Source organism: Phyllobates terribilis, unplaced genomic scaffold, assembly GCF_046119375.1.
Source record: "Phyllobates terribilis strain yellow unplaced genomic scaffold, ASM4611937v1 Scaffold_7__3_contigs__length_470593459, whole genome shotgun sequence".
In the NCBI taxonomy this organism is placed as follows: domain Eukaryota; kingdom Metazoa; phylum Chordata; class Amphibia; order Anura; family Dendrobatidae; genus Phyllobates; species Phyllobates terribilis.
Window position 1 is genome coordinate 231,158,362 of NW_027362767.1, and position 13,400 is coordinate 231,171,761.

Below are 13,400 nucleotides of genomic sequence, written 5' to 3' on the forward strand. Positions count from 1 at the left end.
TGCATGGGCTTCACTGAAGCATCAAGATGGCTGCAACGAGGAGGCTTCAGCAGGACCCTGGCTGTCTTGGTAATCCATCAGCACCTTGAGTGGTGTAAGTGGACGCCCCGCCATTAACGGTATATGGTGCTGTCAAAGATTGACATGGCGTGTAAGTGATTAAACAGCACAAGGCGTTTGCTAGCATGGCTGCTGTTAGAGGCAGGTGCCGGCTCCATGCATCCGTCCCAGCACCATGACGTATACTGTATATATGTCATGCTGCGGGAAGGGGTTAAAAGTGATGGCTCTCCTAAGGATAGGTCATTAGTATTAGGCCGACAGGGACTGTTGGGACCGTCTGATCAGCTGATTGAAAGGGCTGTGATACTCATTCTGCAAAACAATTTGTACAAATCCCAAAAAAGTCTACAGAATTATTATTTTTTATTCCAGCCGGTTTATATATGGTACAAAAACGTGTATCATTATCACCAGAATTTGTACACTGTCCTTCCGTTACGTGGCTGGACGGGCCTGAAGTTGTTACTCATCTGGCTTTGCTCTTCGGAGTCCCTCGATGTAAAGTACAGCGAAGACGCAATAGTTTCATACTATGGGAAGAAAGTAGAATATTGGATGATTATGCTACTTGTTTTACAGGATTATGCTAAATCATACACCTGCTTCTATATATAATCCGATGATAGTGCCATTTCTTCTAAGAGGAGTTTTCAAGACTTTTATTTTTTTTTAGATCTTGCGATAAATAAATTAGTGACTGAACTGACCCAGCACCGAGAGCAGAAGCTAGGACCCATTCATTCAGGCATGGTATTTTATGACATGCCAGAATAAAATGCCATTAGGAAAAATGTTAGCCCCCATCCTCTGCCAGTTTTTTACATTCTCTATAATTTCCTTTAATGATGGCATTTAAAGGGAACTTGTCATTAGAGTCATGCTGCCCGAAACATAGGCATCATGAATCAGAGCCTGGCTGCAGAAACGCCATGACGTTTACGAGAAAACATAGTGTAAAAAGCCGGCCAGGGACCAAAAGGACCGACGAGTCCAGTGCGGTCCCCAGGCCTGCTTCTCCCCTCTTCAGTTGATTAACGCCTGTACGTAGGAAAAGATCTGTCATTCATGGTGAGAGTGAAGCTAGCCAGGGCCGCGCTGGACCAGTAAGCTCTTTCCTCATAGTCCTTGGCCGTTTTTCTAAACTATCTTTATTCTGAAAAGCCACAATTTTTCAGAGTAAAACATAACTGGCTGCAATTGCACATCCAGGCGGCTCGGGCAGTATGAATCTACTGACAGGTTATCTTTATTATTATGATGAGCTTTACTTTAAATAATCAAGCAGCTAAAGCTAAAGCAAATAAATGAAATCTGTCAGCACCATGTGACTGTTCAAACCAAGCACAGCATCTTAAAGGGGACATAGCATTAATAAATATTGAACCTGTCAGCAGATTTTGTGTCTCTGAACAAATGCCAGCACCTTTACCTGCTCCTGTGCTGCATCCCACAAACGTGTCTATCATCTCCTGACTCCCCCCTGAATATCCCCAAAAATAACATTTTAATTGCTCCTGCGGATGAGGATGGTCCGGTCCGATGGGCGTCCTCTCTGCTCCTAATCGCCGTCCTCTGGCTTTGATTAACGTATTGACGTATCCTGCATCATCCACATAGCGAATCGAGATTTCGCACCTGTGCAGGCCTACGCAGGCGCACTCTGCTCTGCCTTATTGCAGGCAGAGGATAATACATTACTGTGCAAGCGCCCAGCGATGTCGTTCCGGTCATTTCTGCTGGCAGGGTACAATGGAGCCAGAATGCCATCGCTCGGCGCTTGCGCAGTTGAAAGCATTCTAAACCATGACATCTGGAGAGAGGAGGAATCTAGCAGTACATGCAACATTACCTGAGCCTGGCTGAGCTGCGCTGGTGAGCTTATCACATGCCAGGCTACATTCTCCGAACATGGAGGGGTGGTGAGGGACCCCTGGTACTTATAATAATTCACCACACTGCGAGGTATCATTTGCTGTAAATCGATGGCTACTGTTGCCGACTCTCCTAGGAAAGAAGAAAATTCAAAGCAATAATATAATATTTCATTAGAATAATTCAATTGAATACTTAAAGGGAATCTGTCTGCAGGTTTTTGCTATGTAATCCGAGGACAGCATGATGTAGAGGTTAAAACACAGATTTCAACGATGTGTCACTTATCAGGCTGTGTGCTGTTGTTTCAAAACAATGGAGGTTTTATCACTGGGACATTAGCATTGCTGTGACTAGCTGCAACATGAGCACTGGTCCGACTCCGCCCCCCTCCTGTGATAAGCAGCTCACTGTCAATAGAAAATGTACACAGAGCCTGGTGTGGGCGGAGTTAGCGTTCTCAGCTCTGCTTCATCCAATATCTAAGAACTCTGATTGTGTCATAACTACTTCACCCAGTAAACTAAGTGATACATCTGCAGATTTAGGGTCTCTTTGCTGACATCATGCTCTCAGATGAGGTAGCAAAAACCTACTGGCAGATTCCCTTTAAAGGGGAACCAGTCACGCCATAGATGCATTCCTGTATACAGGCCACATGGAATAGAGCAGGAGGAGCTGAGCAGATTGATATTGTCACGATTCCACCCCTCAATGTGTTTGTGATTCGGTTACTGACAGCTCAGCCATCCAATCTGGTGCAGGGGCTTGCTGAAGCTGTCAGTACTTTGATTGACAGCTCAGCCATCCAGTCTGGTGCAGGGGCGTGCTGAGCTGTCGGTGTTTTGATTGACAGCTCGGCCGTCCAATCTGAGACTGGGAGGTGCTGGGCTACCTTCAGGTGTTCCCTGTCCCAGGTGATTACCCAGTTACTTAGCTGGGCGGTCAGTCCTAGATTTCTGCCAAATGTACATTCAGCTCTGTGTGGTTTGTTTCTCTGCCTCTGTTTGTTGCCTTGTGTTCTGCTTGTGGATATTTTTGCTGCCTGACCTTGGACCTCTTTCTGACCATCCATTTTGCCTGGCCCCTTTGCTCTGATCTGTTATCCTCCTGGTATTCTGACCTCGGACCATTACCTGACTACGCCTTTGTCTCTTCCCTCTGTTTATATCGTACACTCCTGGGTTTTGACCTCAGACTCCTTGAGTACCCTAACTCACGATTTGTCCACAAGAAGTGACTGTGTCACAGATATATAGATTATTGGAAAAAAAAAGAATTATAACATGTATTTAATTTAGATCCCTGTTTTTCTATGTTCAGAAGTCCAGTCGGTGGTATTACTTAGTGATGGATCGGACTCCTACTGGAGAACCGCCCACTGGACTCCTAAGCCTAGAAAGATCAGGGATCAAAGTGAATAAAATTCAAATATACTGAATCTTTTTCTATTAAACTATATATTAATCTTCCCAGTTCCTCCTGCCCTACAACATACTGCCGGCAGATAGGACTTCACGTGCAGCATGACAGGTTTCCTTTAAAGGGAGCTTATGGGAATTGCCCATGGCAAATTATTGTGATAAATCCCCTCAAACCCAGTAATATGTAATGTGTATTCACTTCTCTCTATCAAAATATGTTTATTATTATATCTTTCACCCTTCTCACATTTCCATCACTCACAGACCCCAGTCCTATGAGGGTGTTGGGAAAATGGCATATATATATACAGGGGTGTAACTTCAATAGGTGCAGGGGTTACAATCGCACACGGACCCTGAAGACTAGGGCGGTCTCTTTGTCCCATATGAAAAGACTATTCCTATTAAAGACCTGTGCTAGTTGGGGGCCCCATTGGAAATTTTGCATTGGGGCCCAGAATCTTCAACTTACGCCACTGTATGTATATCAGAGCAGCTATATCAGAGCTATTAGCTATTCATTATATAGACTGTCGTATCCAACAGGATGGGAGAAATGTAAAGTAGATTTGCCCTCCATTCAAGATTATAGAGAAGATTATAGAGTCTAACCTCCTTGGGAGATGCTCTTCTCCCCTGTGTTGCCTAAATGATGTAATATGGGCAGGGATTTTCTTCATGAGTCCTGGGCTCCTATTACTTAACAATTAAAGGGGTTGGCCAGCTAAAAGAAGTTATCATCGATCTGCAGAATAGGTGATAACATGATGATCAGTGGGGTCCGACCGCTAGGACAGAGCGGGGGACTTTAATTCCCATAAGAATGGAGCAGCGGGGGACATGTGCGACCTGTGCTCCATCCATTTCCTATGGGGCCACTCAGCTTTTCCAAAAGCTCCATAGGGAATGAATGGAGTGAAGTTTTGGGCATCCAACCTGCTGTGTCATCTTGTAACAGGGATAAAAGATCCCCAATCTGCTGATTGATGCGGGTGACAAGGGTGAGACCCCCAGAGATCAGCAAGTTGGCTAGGTGATAACTTGTTTTAGCTGGACAGCTGTATGCCCCTGTTGTTTAGCAATAAGGGGCATACATTTCTTCTATATATGATCACTGCAGACCATTATTTCTGCACGGTGGGATGTAGACCCGGCACAATTCTTCTTTAATTTTTTTTATTTTTTTTATTGCATATTCCTTTTAAATCATAATTGATTGTGAATTTAATCTAACTTACCTTTGTGGGCAACTTGAGGAAGGGCGTTGATTAAATTGTTAAGAGCGTAATTTTCGTGACCAATCTAAAGTTAATCAATAAGATATGAAAAAGAAATGTAACGGTGTTATAAACATGTTTGTCATGCTAAATCGTTAAGGAGAATACTGAAACCTATCAATGAAAAACATTTTTTTTTGCTTAAAGGGGTATTCCCCACAATTGAAGTCTGATGGCTGGTGTCTGACTATTTCCAGCAGTCTCATAGACAATGAATGGAGCGATGGTGGAGGTCTGCTCCATTCAAAAAGGGGCTATGAAGAGCCCTGAGATCACTGAGGATCCTAGCGATCAGACTCCCAGCAATCAGAAAGTTACATGAATAATGTTCACTAAACCTTACTTCAAAAAGTACTCCGACCACAGCCAGGCCATCTGGATTTGCCTTTGCTTCTGTTAGATCTTCATATTTTGTATTGTAAAAGACAAAATGAATCTAGAAAAAAAAAAAAACGCATATCCATATATACAGGGACAGTAATGCAGCATGGCACAAAATAGGTACTAGATAATGTTCAGGAAGAAAACTTAAAGCAAAAGAAAAATGCCGAGAGCCAAGTTCTACATTTTACAACTTTTTTTTATGTTGGTTGCACAACTCTAAAAGTTAGAGGGAATCTGACCGCAGTTTTTTGCTATGTAATCTGAGAACAGAATTATATAGGGGATGAGACCTTGATTCCTGCGATGTGTCACTTACCAGGCTGTGTGTTGCTGTTTCAATACAATCAGTGTTTTATGAGCAGGAGATTATCTCTAGAGGAGTAGGGTCACAATTCATCAAGACCTGCGCGGTGGAGTCAGATGCTCTTGATTCATGAAGAGGTGAACGTCTGATGAGCGGCATGCGCCTCTGTGCACCACGCCAGGAAACTTACAGGAGCCTCTGAATTGTCATTAATTAGATGAACATCACGCTCTCACTGTGCACCCGTCACGCCCCACCTCCACACATTTTGTCATAACTGGGAAAGACTGTCGTGAAAACACCAAAGGTCGCACCATTATTTATTACTATTTCTAATTTGCAACTTTTCAAACCAATTCTGGTGAAATTGCTCTGATGAATCAGGACCTAGGTGTCTCATGCCTCCTAGTCCGACCCCATCGCCACCACTGATTGGCAGCTTTCTGTCAATATACAGTGAGCACTAAGCAGCCAATCAATTGTGTGGACGGGGTTATACACAGCTCAGCATTCAGAGCTCTGCTAGATCAGTAGCAGAGAAAACTGTGATTGTATCACAACTGCTGCACCCAGGAAGCTAAGTGATACATCACTGGAATCAGGGTTTCTGTCCCTAAATTATGCTACTCTCAGATTACACAGAAAAATCTGATGATGGGTTCTCTTTAAGATTTGAATAGATGCAAGGATGCATCCATGGGGGTCTACTATAAATGGGTTGTGTTGGAAATATAGAACTTTTGTTTAAATATAAAAGATTAACTGAAGAACAGAATTTTCTGTTACTTTTGAGAGTACTGGAAATATAATAAGGCATATATTATCTTCTGAAGAATCACTCACCTCCAGCGGGAAGGCTTTGCCGTTGATCGTATGCTCTGACCCTTCACCAGCAAATGGTGAGCTGCCAAAATGAAGGTGAAATGCGGCCAGGCGATAGTTGTTTTTAAGTCCAGCACCACTCAGAATATGCTGTGAACTCAGGACCACCTCAACTACAGGAAAACAAAAACCGTGGAATTTAAAGGGGTTCCCCAATACTATACAAATTAGTCTTAATGGGCGCAGGGTAGTATAGCAAAAAAAAAGCTATAATCAACCTTCCAGTCTGGCTCAATCCCTCCGCACGCCATACTGTGTCCCCTGTCATTAACAATTGGTGGAAGCATCATGTGACTGCTGCAATCAGCGGTCGCTGATCGGCTGCAGCCTTCACATTCCATCCATGCAGAAAAAAACAGCTTGGATGGATTGTAAGTGATGCCCATCCAACAGATATTGATGTTAGGAGACCGGCGGAGCTCACAGTGCAGGGGAATGGTGCCTGTATGGAAGATAAATTATAAGTTGTTTTGTTTTATTACACTACCCTGGGCCCATTAAGATGAACATGTATAGTAGTAGAAAACCCCTTTAAAGAAAATTTGTCAGCATGTTTTTGCTGTATATAGTCTGAGAGCAGCATGATGTAGGGGCAGAGATCCTGATTCCAGGGATGTGTCACTTGCTCAGCAGATTGCTGTAGTTTCAATACAATCAGTGGCTTATCAGCAGGAGATTATCACTGCAGGACTAGGTGTCATGTGCCAGACAGTCCAGCTAATCTGTGTAACCCCGCCTCCACCACTGATTGGCAGATTTCTACCTATGCACAGTGTACACAGCAAGCTGCCAATCAGTGGTGTGGGCGGGGTTTATACAGAGCTCGGCATTTGAGCACTGCTACATCTACAGCAGAGAAAGCAGGGATCCTATCAAAACTGCACCAAGTGGCCCAGGAAGTGACACATCGCTGGAATCAGGGTCTCAGCCCCTACATCATGCTGCTATCAGATTACATAGTAGAAACCTGCTGATGAATTCCCTTTAACTCATTTTGCAAATATGTATATTTAGAAAGTTGTAATAGCAGCAGTTATATTAAAATCAGGCTAGATGTCTACTTTATGTATAGAAAATATTTGAAATAATTTTATTTCCAGTCTTCTTGGTTAGTAGGATCCCCATCCCACCATGAGCTGATCACAATATATCCCTCTGTTTGGATCCATATTGATCAACTGTAAATGTAAGTGATCTAAGGCTGCATTCACACGTTGCGGTTAAACCGATGTGACACAATTTTTTTAAAATTGTAGTAAAAATGCTGCAGGGTTACCATGATTGTGGCAAAAAATGCACCCCAGCTGCAACATGTGAACACAGCCTTTTTTATGAAGACAATTCCTATGCATATATCTCATTAAGGCATAAAGATATTAATGAAGGGGGTCCTCTGTTTCACTGACTTAGGCTGGTCCGTACTATGTGGTCCAAATATGGACCATGAGAAATGGATTTATGAATATATATATATATATTTTTTAAGAAAACATGTAATGATGACTTTACCTGTGTGTCCGTTGTTCGTTATAACAAATGAAGAAGGCAATGAAGAACTAGAAATGTGAATAGGCCCCAACTTAAGATTTCTTTGGACTTGCCAGGTTACAATATTAATGGGTGACTGGGAATTTAGCCCACATGATGGGAAATGCTCTGCCCATGTAGAGGGTCCTAATAAACATAAGATGTAGACAGTCAGTTACATTGCTCCTTAAATGTAAAATATATAATTTTGGCAATTAAAAGGGGTCCATGCACTTGATTTCTTTAATATAATCCGAGTACCTCTTCCTATTGTTGCTGCTTTACTGATTCTGAAACAGTTTTTCTTTTTCTTTTGTGCCCCTTCGTTCTATAGTTATAACCCCCTGAAATATAGATGCAAATTTTCCTTCAACTAACTGAGAATGTTCCACAGAACTTTTCTGTGGGCGTTTGCGTTGTCTCCTCTGATGCTGGCCAATCAGAACATGGCCACACCCACAGAGAAGTTCTGTGATATGCGCCCCATTGGTTGAAGGGAAAATTATCATCTTTATTTCCAGGGGGTATAACTTTGGAATGGAGGGGCATAGAAGAAAAGGAGAAACTGTTCCTGAATCAGTGGATCAGTGCCAGTTGGAGAAGGTACTCGGTTTAAAATAAAAAATCCAGTGAAAGGTCCCCTTTAATAAGGAGCAACAATAGTAATTATAATAATTATAAAACACATCTTTTAAAATGAAGGCATAAGACATTCGAGAAAAATCCAACCCCTGGTATCCCTATTGATTAGCTGTCATCAGAACTTGCGGTGGACGGATGTAAACATCAAAAGATGCTGAACAGCACAACTTTTCACAAAGTGTAGCAGCTGCTGCCAAGAACTGCAGTTCAGCTCTAGTTTTATTAAATAGGAGCTGATCTATAGTGACTGATGAAGGATGCTACACATTTCGCAGTTTCATAGTCTTTAAGGTTAAAGGTGGACATAAGTTTATTGAGGTCAGCCTATACCCTAACATGTTGATCCAGAAGAAGGCAACACGGGGCAGATGCTAATTGCCCCTTATTAGGGTTAAAAAAAAATCTTTCCTGACTCCACATACAGCAACCATATTAGTTCCCTGGATAAACGTCCCATCACAGAATCTAGTGCCCAGGACCTGTAATATTATATTTTTAAGGAAAGGCATCCTGGCTTCCTTGTACTCTTTTTAATGGACCAATGCTGTTCAACTCTGTTTAACATTTACATCCAGCTGCCATGGAGCTAATGACAGCTCCCAGATGTTGGTCCACCACTGATTTGATATTGATGTCCTATTGTTAGGATAATTTATCAATATTACATTCCCCGAAAACCCCTTTAAATTCATATCGGCACTATTTTAATAAACACTACTCTCTCTATTTGTATGTGATTGTGTCAGGGTAAGTGCACACGATGTTTGTGTACTATTTTCATTAGGTCCCTAGTCACCATTTGAAGGCTAGAAGAATCTCCGACTGTCTAGTATGCATCTAGCATCCCTTCACCTTTATAGGAAAGCGCAGTAGACTGTTTTTTCCTAAATAAAAGGCCACTGCAAAAAAATGTATACTGTGCAAAATCCTTTTTTTAACAATAGGACTCAATTGTTGCCATGCCTCTATTGGCATCCAAAACCAACCTGCGTTGGACGTAAACTTGATCTAAAGGGGAACATGGGAGAGGGAGACCTCCAGCTGTGGTCAGTAAGGATCTGACCAAGTACAACTTTTATGGTGGAACTGAGATTGGCCTGAGGGGTTATGTAGTAGTTATCTTGTTAGGAAGCTTCCTGTAACTGAAGTAGTTACAGACGGTGCTGCGTCCCTGTAAATGATGTAGGCACAGGCAGCACCCCTTCACTTTATATGATGTAGGCCCAGATAGTGTCGCCTCCTTGTAAATGATAAAAACCTAAAGAGATGAACTGAGATATAAATCGGTGTACAGTATATGCAGCATGTAAGTGCATGTTCACACTGGCCACTAAACAGAAAAAAAAAACAAAGACAGAAACATAATAAGCAAATACCCTCCAGTAAGTAAATAAACAGCAATAGTGCATGAAAATAATATAGGATACTTAGTTAACATAATTTTGATTAAAAAAAATGCAAAAGCCATCCCACCACTTCACAGTGACCCTAATCGGGACGTTCCTAACTCTAATATTTAAAACCTTACCATTTGTCAAGTGACGTGTGTGTGGATAAGGGTTGTAAATGATTTATGCAGAGATAGTGTCCCCTCCCTCTATTTAATGTAGGCACAGATAGTGCTGCCTCCCTGTAAATGATGTAGACACATACAGTGCCCTTTCACTTTATATGATGTAGGCCCAGATAGTGCCGCCTCCCTGTAAATGATGTGCTCACTGTGGTAGATTGGCACACTCGGCTGCACACGGAGGTAGACACAGGAACACTTCTTTTAACTCTTCCACTGTTTTTTTATATACAGTACAGACTAATAGTTTGGACACACCTTCTCATTTAAAGATTTTTCTGTATTTTCATGACTATAAAAATTGTACATTCACACTGAAGGCATCAAAACTATGAATTAACACATGTGGAATTATATACTTAACAAAAAAGTGTGAAACAACTGAAAATATGTCTTATATTCTAGGTTCTTCAAAGTAGCCACCTTTTTCTTGGATGACTGCTTTGCACACTCTTGGCATTCTCTTGATGAGCTTCAAGAGGTAGTCACTGGAAATGGTCTTCCAACAATCTTGAAGGAGTTCCCAGAGATGCTTAGCACTTGTTGGCCCTTTTGCCTTCACTCTGCGGTCCAGCTCACCCCAAACCATCTCGATTGGGTTCAGGTCTGGTGACTGTGGAGGTCAGGTCATCTGGCGTAGCACCCCATCACTCCCCATCTTGGTCACATAGCCCTTACACAGCCTGGAGGTGTGTTTGGGGTCATTGTCCTGTTGAAAAATAAATGATGGTCCAACTAAACGCAAACCGGATGGAATAGCATGCCGCTGCAAGAAGCTGTGGTAGCCATGCTGGTTCAGTATGCCTTCAATTTTGAATAAATCCCCAACAGTGTCACCAGCAAAGCACTCCCACACCATCACGCCTCCTCCTCCATGCTTCACGGTGGGAACCAGGCATGTAGAGTCCATCCGTTCACCTTTTCTGCGTCGCACAAAGACACGGTGGTTGGAACTGAAGATCTCAAATTTGGACTCATCAGACCAAAGCACAGATTTTCACTGGTCTAATGTCCATTTCTTGTGTTCTTTAGCCCAAACTTGTCTCTTCTGCTTGTTGCCTGTCCTTAGCAGTGGTTTCCTAGCAGCTATTTTACCATGAAGGCCTGCTGCACAAAGTCTCCTCTTAACAGTTGTTGTAGAGATGTGTCTGCTGCTAGAACTCTGTGTTGCATTGACCTGGTCTCTAATCTGAGCTGCTGTTAACCTGCGATTTCTGAGGCTGGTGACTCGGATAAACTTATCCTCAGAAGCAAAGGTGACTCTTGGTCTTCCTTTCCTGGGGCGGTCCTCATGTGATCCAGTTTCTTTGTAGCGCTTGATGGTTTTTGCAACTGCACTTGGGGACACTTTCAAAGTTTTCCCAATTTTTTGGACTGACTGACCTTCATTTCTTAAAGTAATGATGGCCACTCGTTTTTCTTTACTTAGCTGCTTTTTTCTTGCCATAATACAAATTCTAACAGTCTATTCAGTAGGACTATCAGCTGTGTATCCACCAGACTTCTTCGCAACACAACCGATGGTCCCAACCCCATTTATAAGGCCAGAAATCCCACTTATTGTGAAGTGAAAACTATTTCCGGTGACTACCTCTTGAAGCTCATCAATAGAATGCCAAGTGTGCAAAGCAGTCATCAAAGCAAAAAGGTGGCTACTTTGAAGAACCTAGAATATAAGACATATTTTCAGTTGTTTCACACTTTTTTGTTAAGTATATAATTCCACATGTGTTAATTCATAGTTTTGATGCCTTCAGTGTGAATGCACAATTTTCATAGTCATGAAAATACAGAAAAATATTTAAATGAGAAGGTGTGTCCAAACTTTTGGTCTGTACTGTACATGCGGCATAAACCAGTGCGAAGTAAAAATAAACATGGCCCTTCGGGCAAAACATGGAAATAAAACATGACATATAGCCCAGTCCGTGTTGTTGCTGGATCCGCCTGTTCAGGAATAAACAAACATTCGCCGCTTCAGCTTTCCTTATCAGGACGCACAGCACTGGAATTCCTCCCTCCAGGCCTACCGAACACTGAATGCTTCAGAGTGCCAACTATTTATATTCTAGGCCACACCCTGGGGTGGATATATGGTGGAGAGCCTCCCACCCACACGTTGGCTGTCCACAAAAAAAAACAACAGCCCTTAAACATGGCTGATTAACCCCTCTCAGAACATAGTGTGCTGGAGCAAACTTCTAGATTTCAGATCACTGAAGCTACTTTACCAGTGACTTTGTCACAGCACAAACAGCGATGCCTTCCTGTAGACTATATAGGCACAGATAGTGTTGCCTTCCTAGAAATGTTGCAGGCACAGACAGTGCTGCCTCCCTGTAAATTATGTAGTCACTAAAGCATGAGACATTGTGATGTACCAACATATGACTGTCATCTGACAGAATTTACAACATAATCCACGTACCACATTCTTCATGTTCATAGCACCAGTTTCCTGTAAAAAAAAAAAAAAGGTAATACCAATAACTTATTTCTATTATCAATGTAGAATTCTAATCTAATATTTCTAAAACGAATGTCCTAATAATAGTAATGCAATAAGATTTTTTTTTTACCAACTCTAAAAACCGTAGGGGTTAGACTGCTTTCTCAAAACTGAGTTTCTCGGTCCAAATAATGACCGGGCTAGCGATGGGTTTTCTGGACCGAACTCAACACCCTCGTTTACGCCTATAAAGCAGTAGAATTAGGGTTAGAAGACCCTCAGGGTGCTTTCACATTGGGCTTTTCTGCATGCTCATGGGTCCCGTTGGGGCTTGCGTCCGAACATCCCCCCCGCAAAATGGGATTTGGACATATGCGCTGACTATAATGGTGGTGGAAGAGCCAACGTGCCCTGACGTGCATCATTTTCAGGCGCTTACACCTACTGGAGGAAGATACTCAGACGTAGTAGAACCATTCTGTAATAATAATTTAATTTTTTGGTCTAAAAAGGAAAAATTTTATAAACCATTTCTCCCTTGTGGCCATTGACTTAAAAGGGGTATGCTCAAGTTTGGAACCATCTCTTTTCTATGGGATAGGGGATAACTTCCCAACTGCTGTGGGAGTTCAACAACTGGGACCCCTACTGATCCCAGGAGCTGGGTGTGAATGAACTGGTGGTCAATCATACGCACTGCCATTCCATTAATTCTCAATAGGACCTCCAGAGATAGTTGAGGGCTGCACTCGCGAGGTCTTTGGCACTGTCATAGGAATGAGTGGAGCGGCATTGTGCACATGACCAATCTCTGCTCCATTCAGATGGGCCGCTTTAGAGCCCCGGTTCTTGAGATTGGTTGACGTCCCAGCTGTCAGACCTCCAGCGATCAGAAAGTTTTCTCTTAACCTGTGGATGGGGAATAACTTCCAAACTTGAGAATACCCATTTAACAGGAGGATCGGAAGAGAATGATGAAGATCTCTTCTTGTTTGTCAGATAATTT

General features: G+C 42.4%; 1 protein-coding gene across 1 annotated transcript in view; it reads right to left on the reverse strand.

Moving 5' to 3' along the window:
* Positions 1-409: 409 nt before the first annotated feature.
* Positions 410-13,400, reverse strand: part of LOC141153086 (carbonic anhydrase-like) — a 31,605-nt gene continuing 18,614 nt past the window's right edge. Inside the window, exons 3-9 of the mRNA XM_073637758.1 lie at positions 12,374-12,403; positions 7,716-7,880; positions 6,168-6,319; positions 4,980-5,072; positions 4,598-4,661; positions 1,913-2,067; positions 410-593 (exon numbers count right to left, since the gene is read on the reverse strand). Coding sequence (XP_073493859.1) covers positions 471-593; positions 1,913-2,067; positions 4,598-4,661; positions 4,980-5,072; positions 6,168-6,319; positions 7,716-7,880; positions 12,374-12,403 — 782 coding nt within the window. The 3' untranslated portion in view covers positions 410-470. The remainder of the gene's footprint in view (positions 594-1,912; positions 2,068-4,597; positions 4,662-4,979; positions 5,073-6,167; positions 6,320-7,715; positions 7,881-12,373; positions 12,404-13,400) is intronic.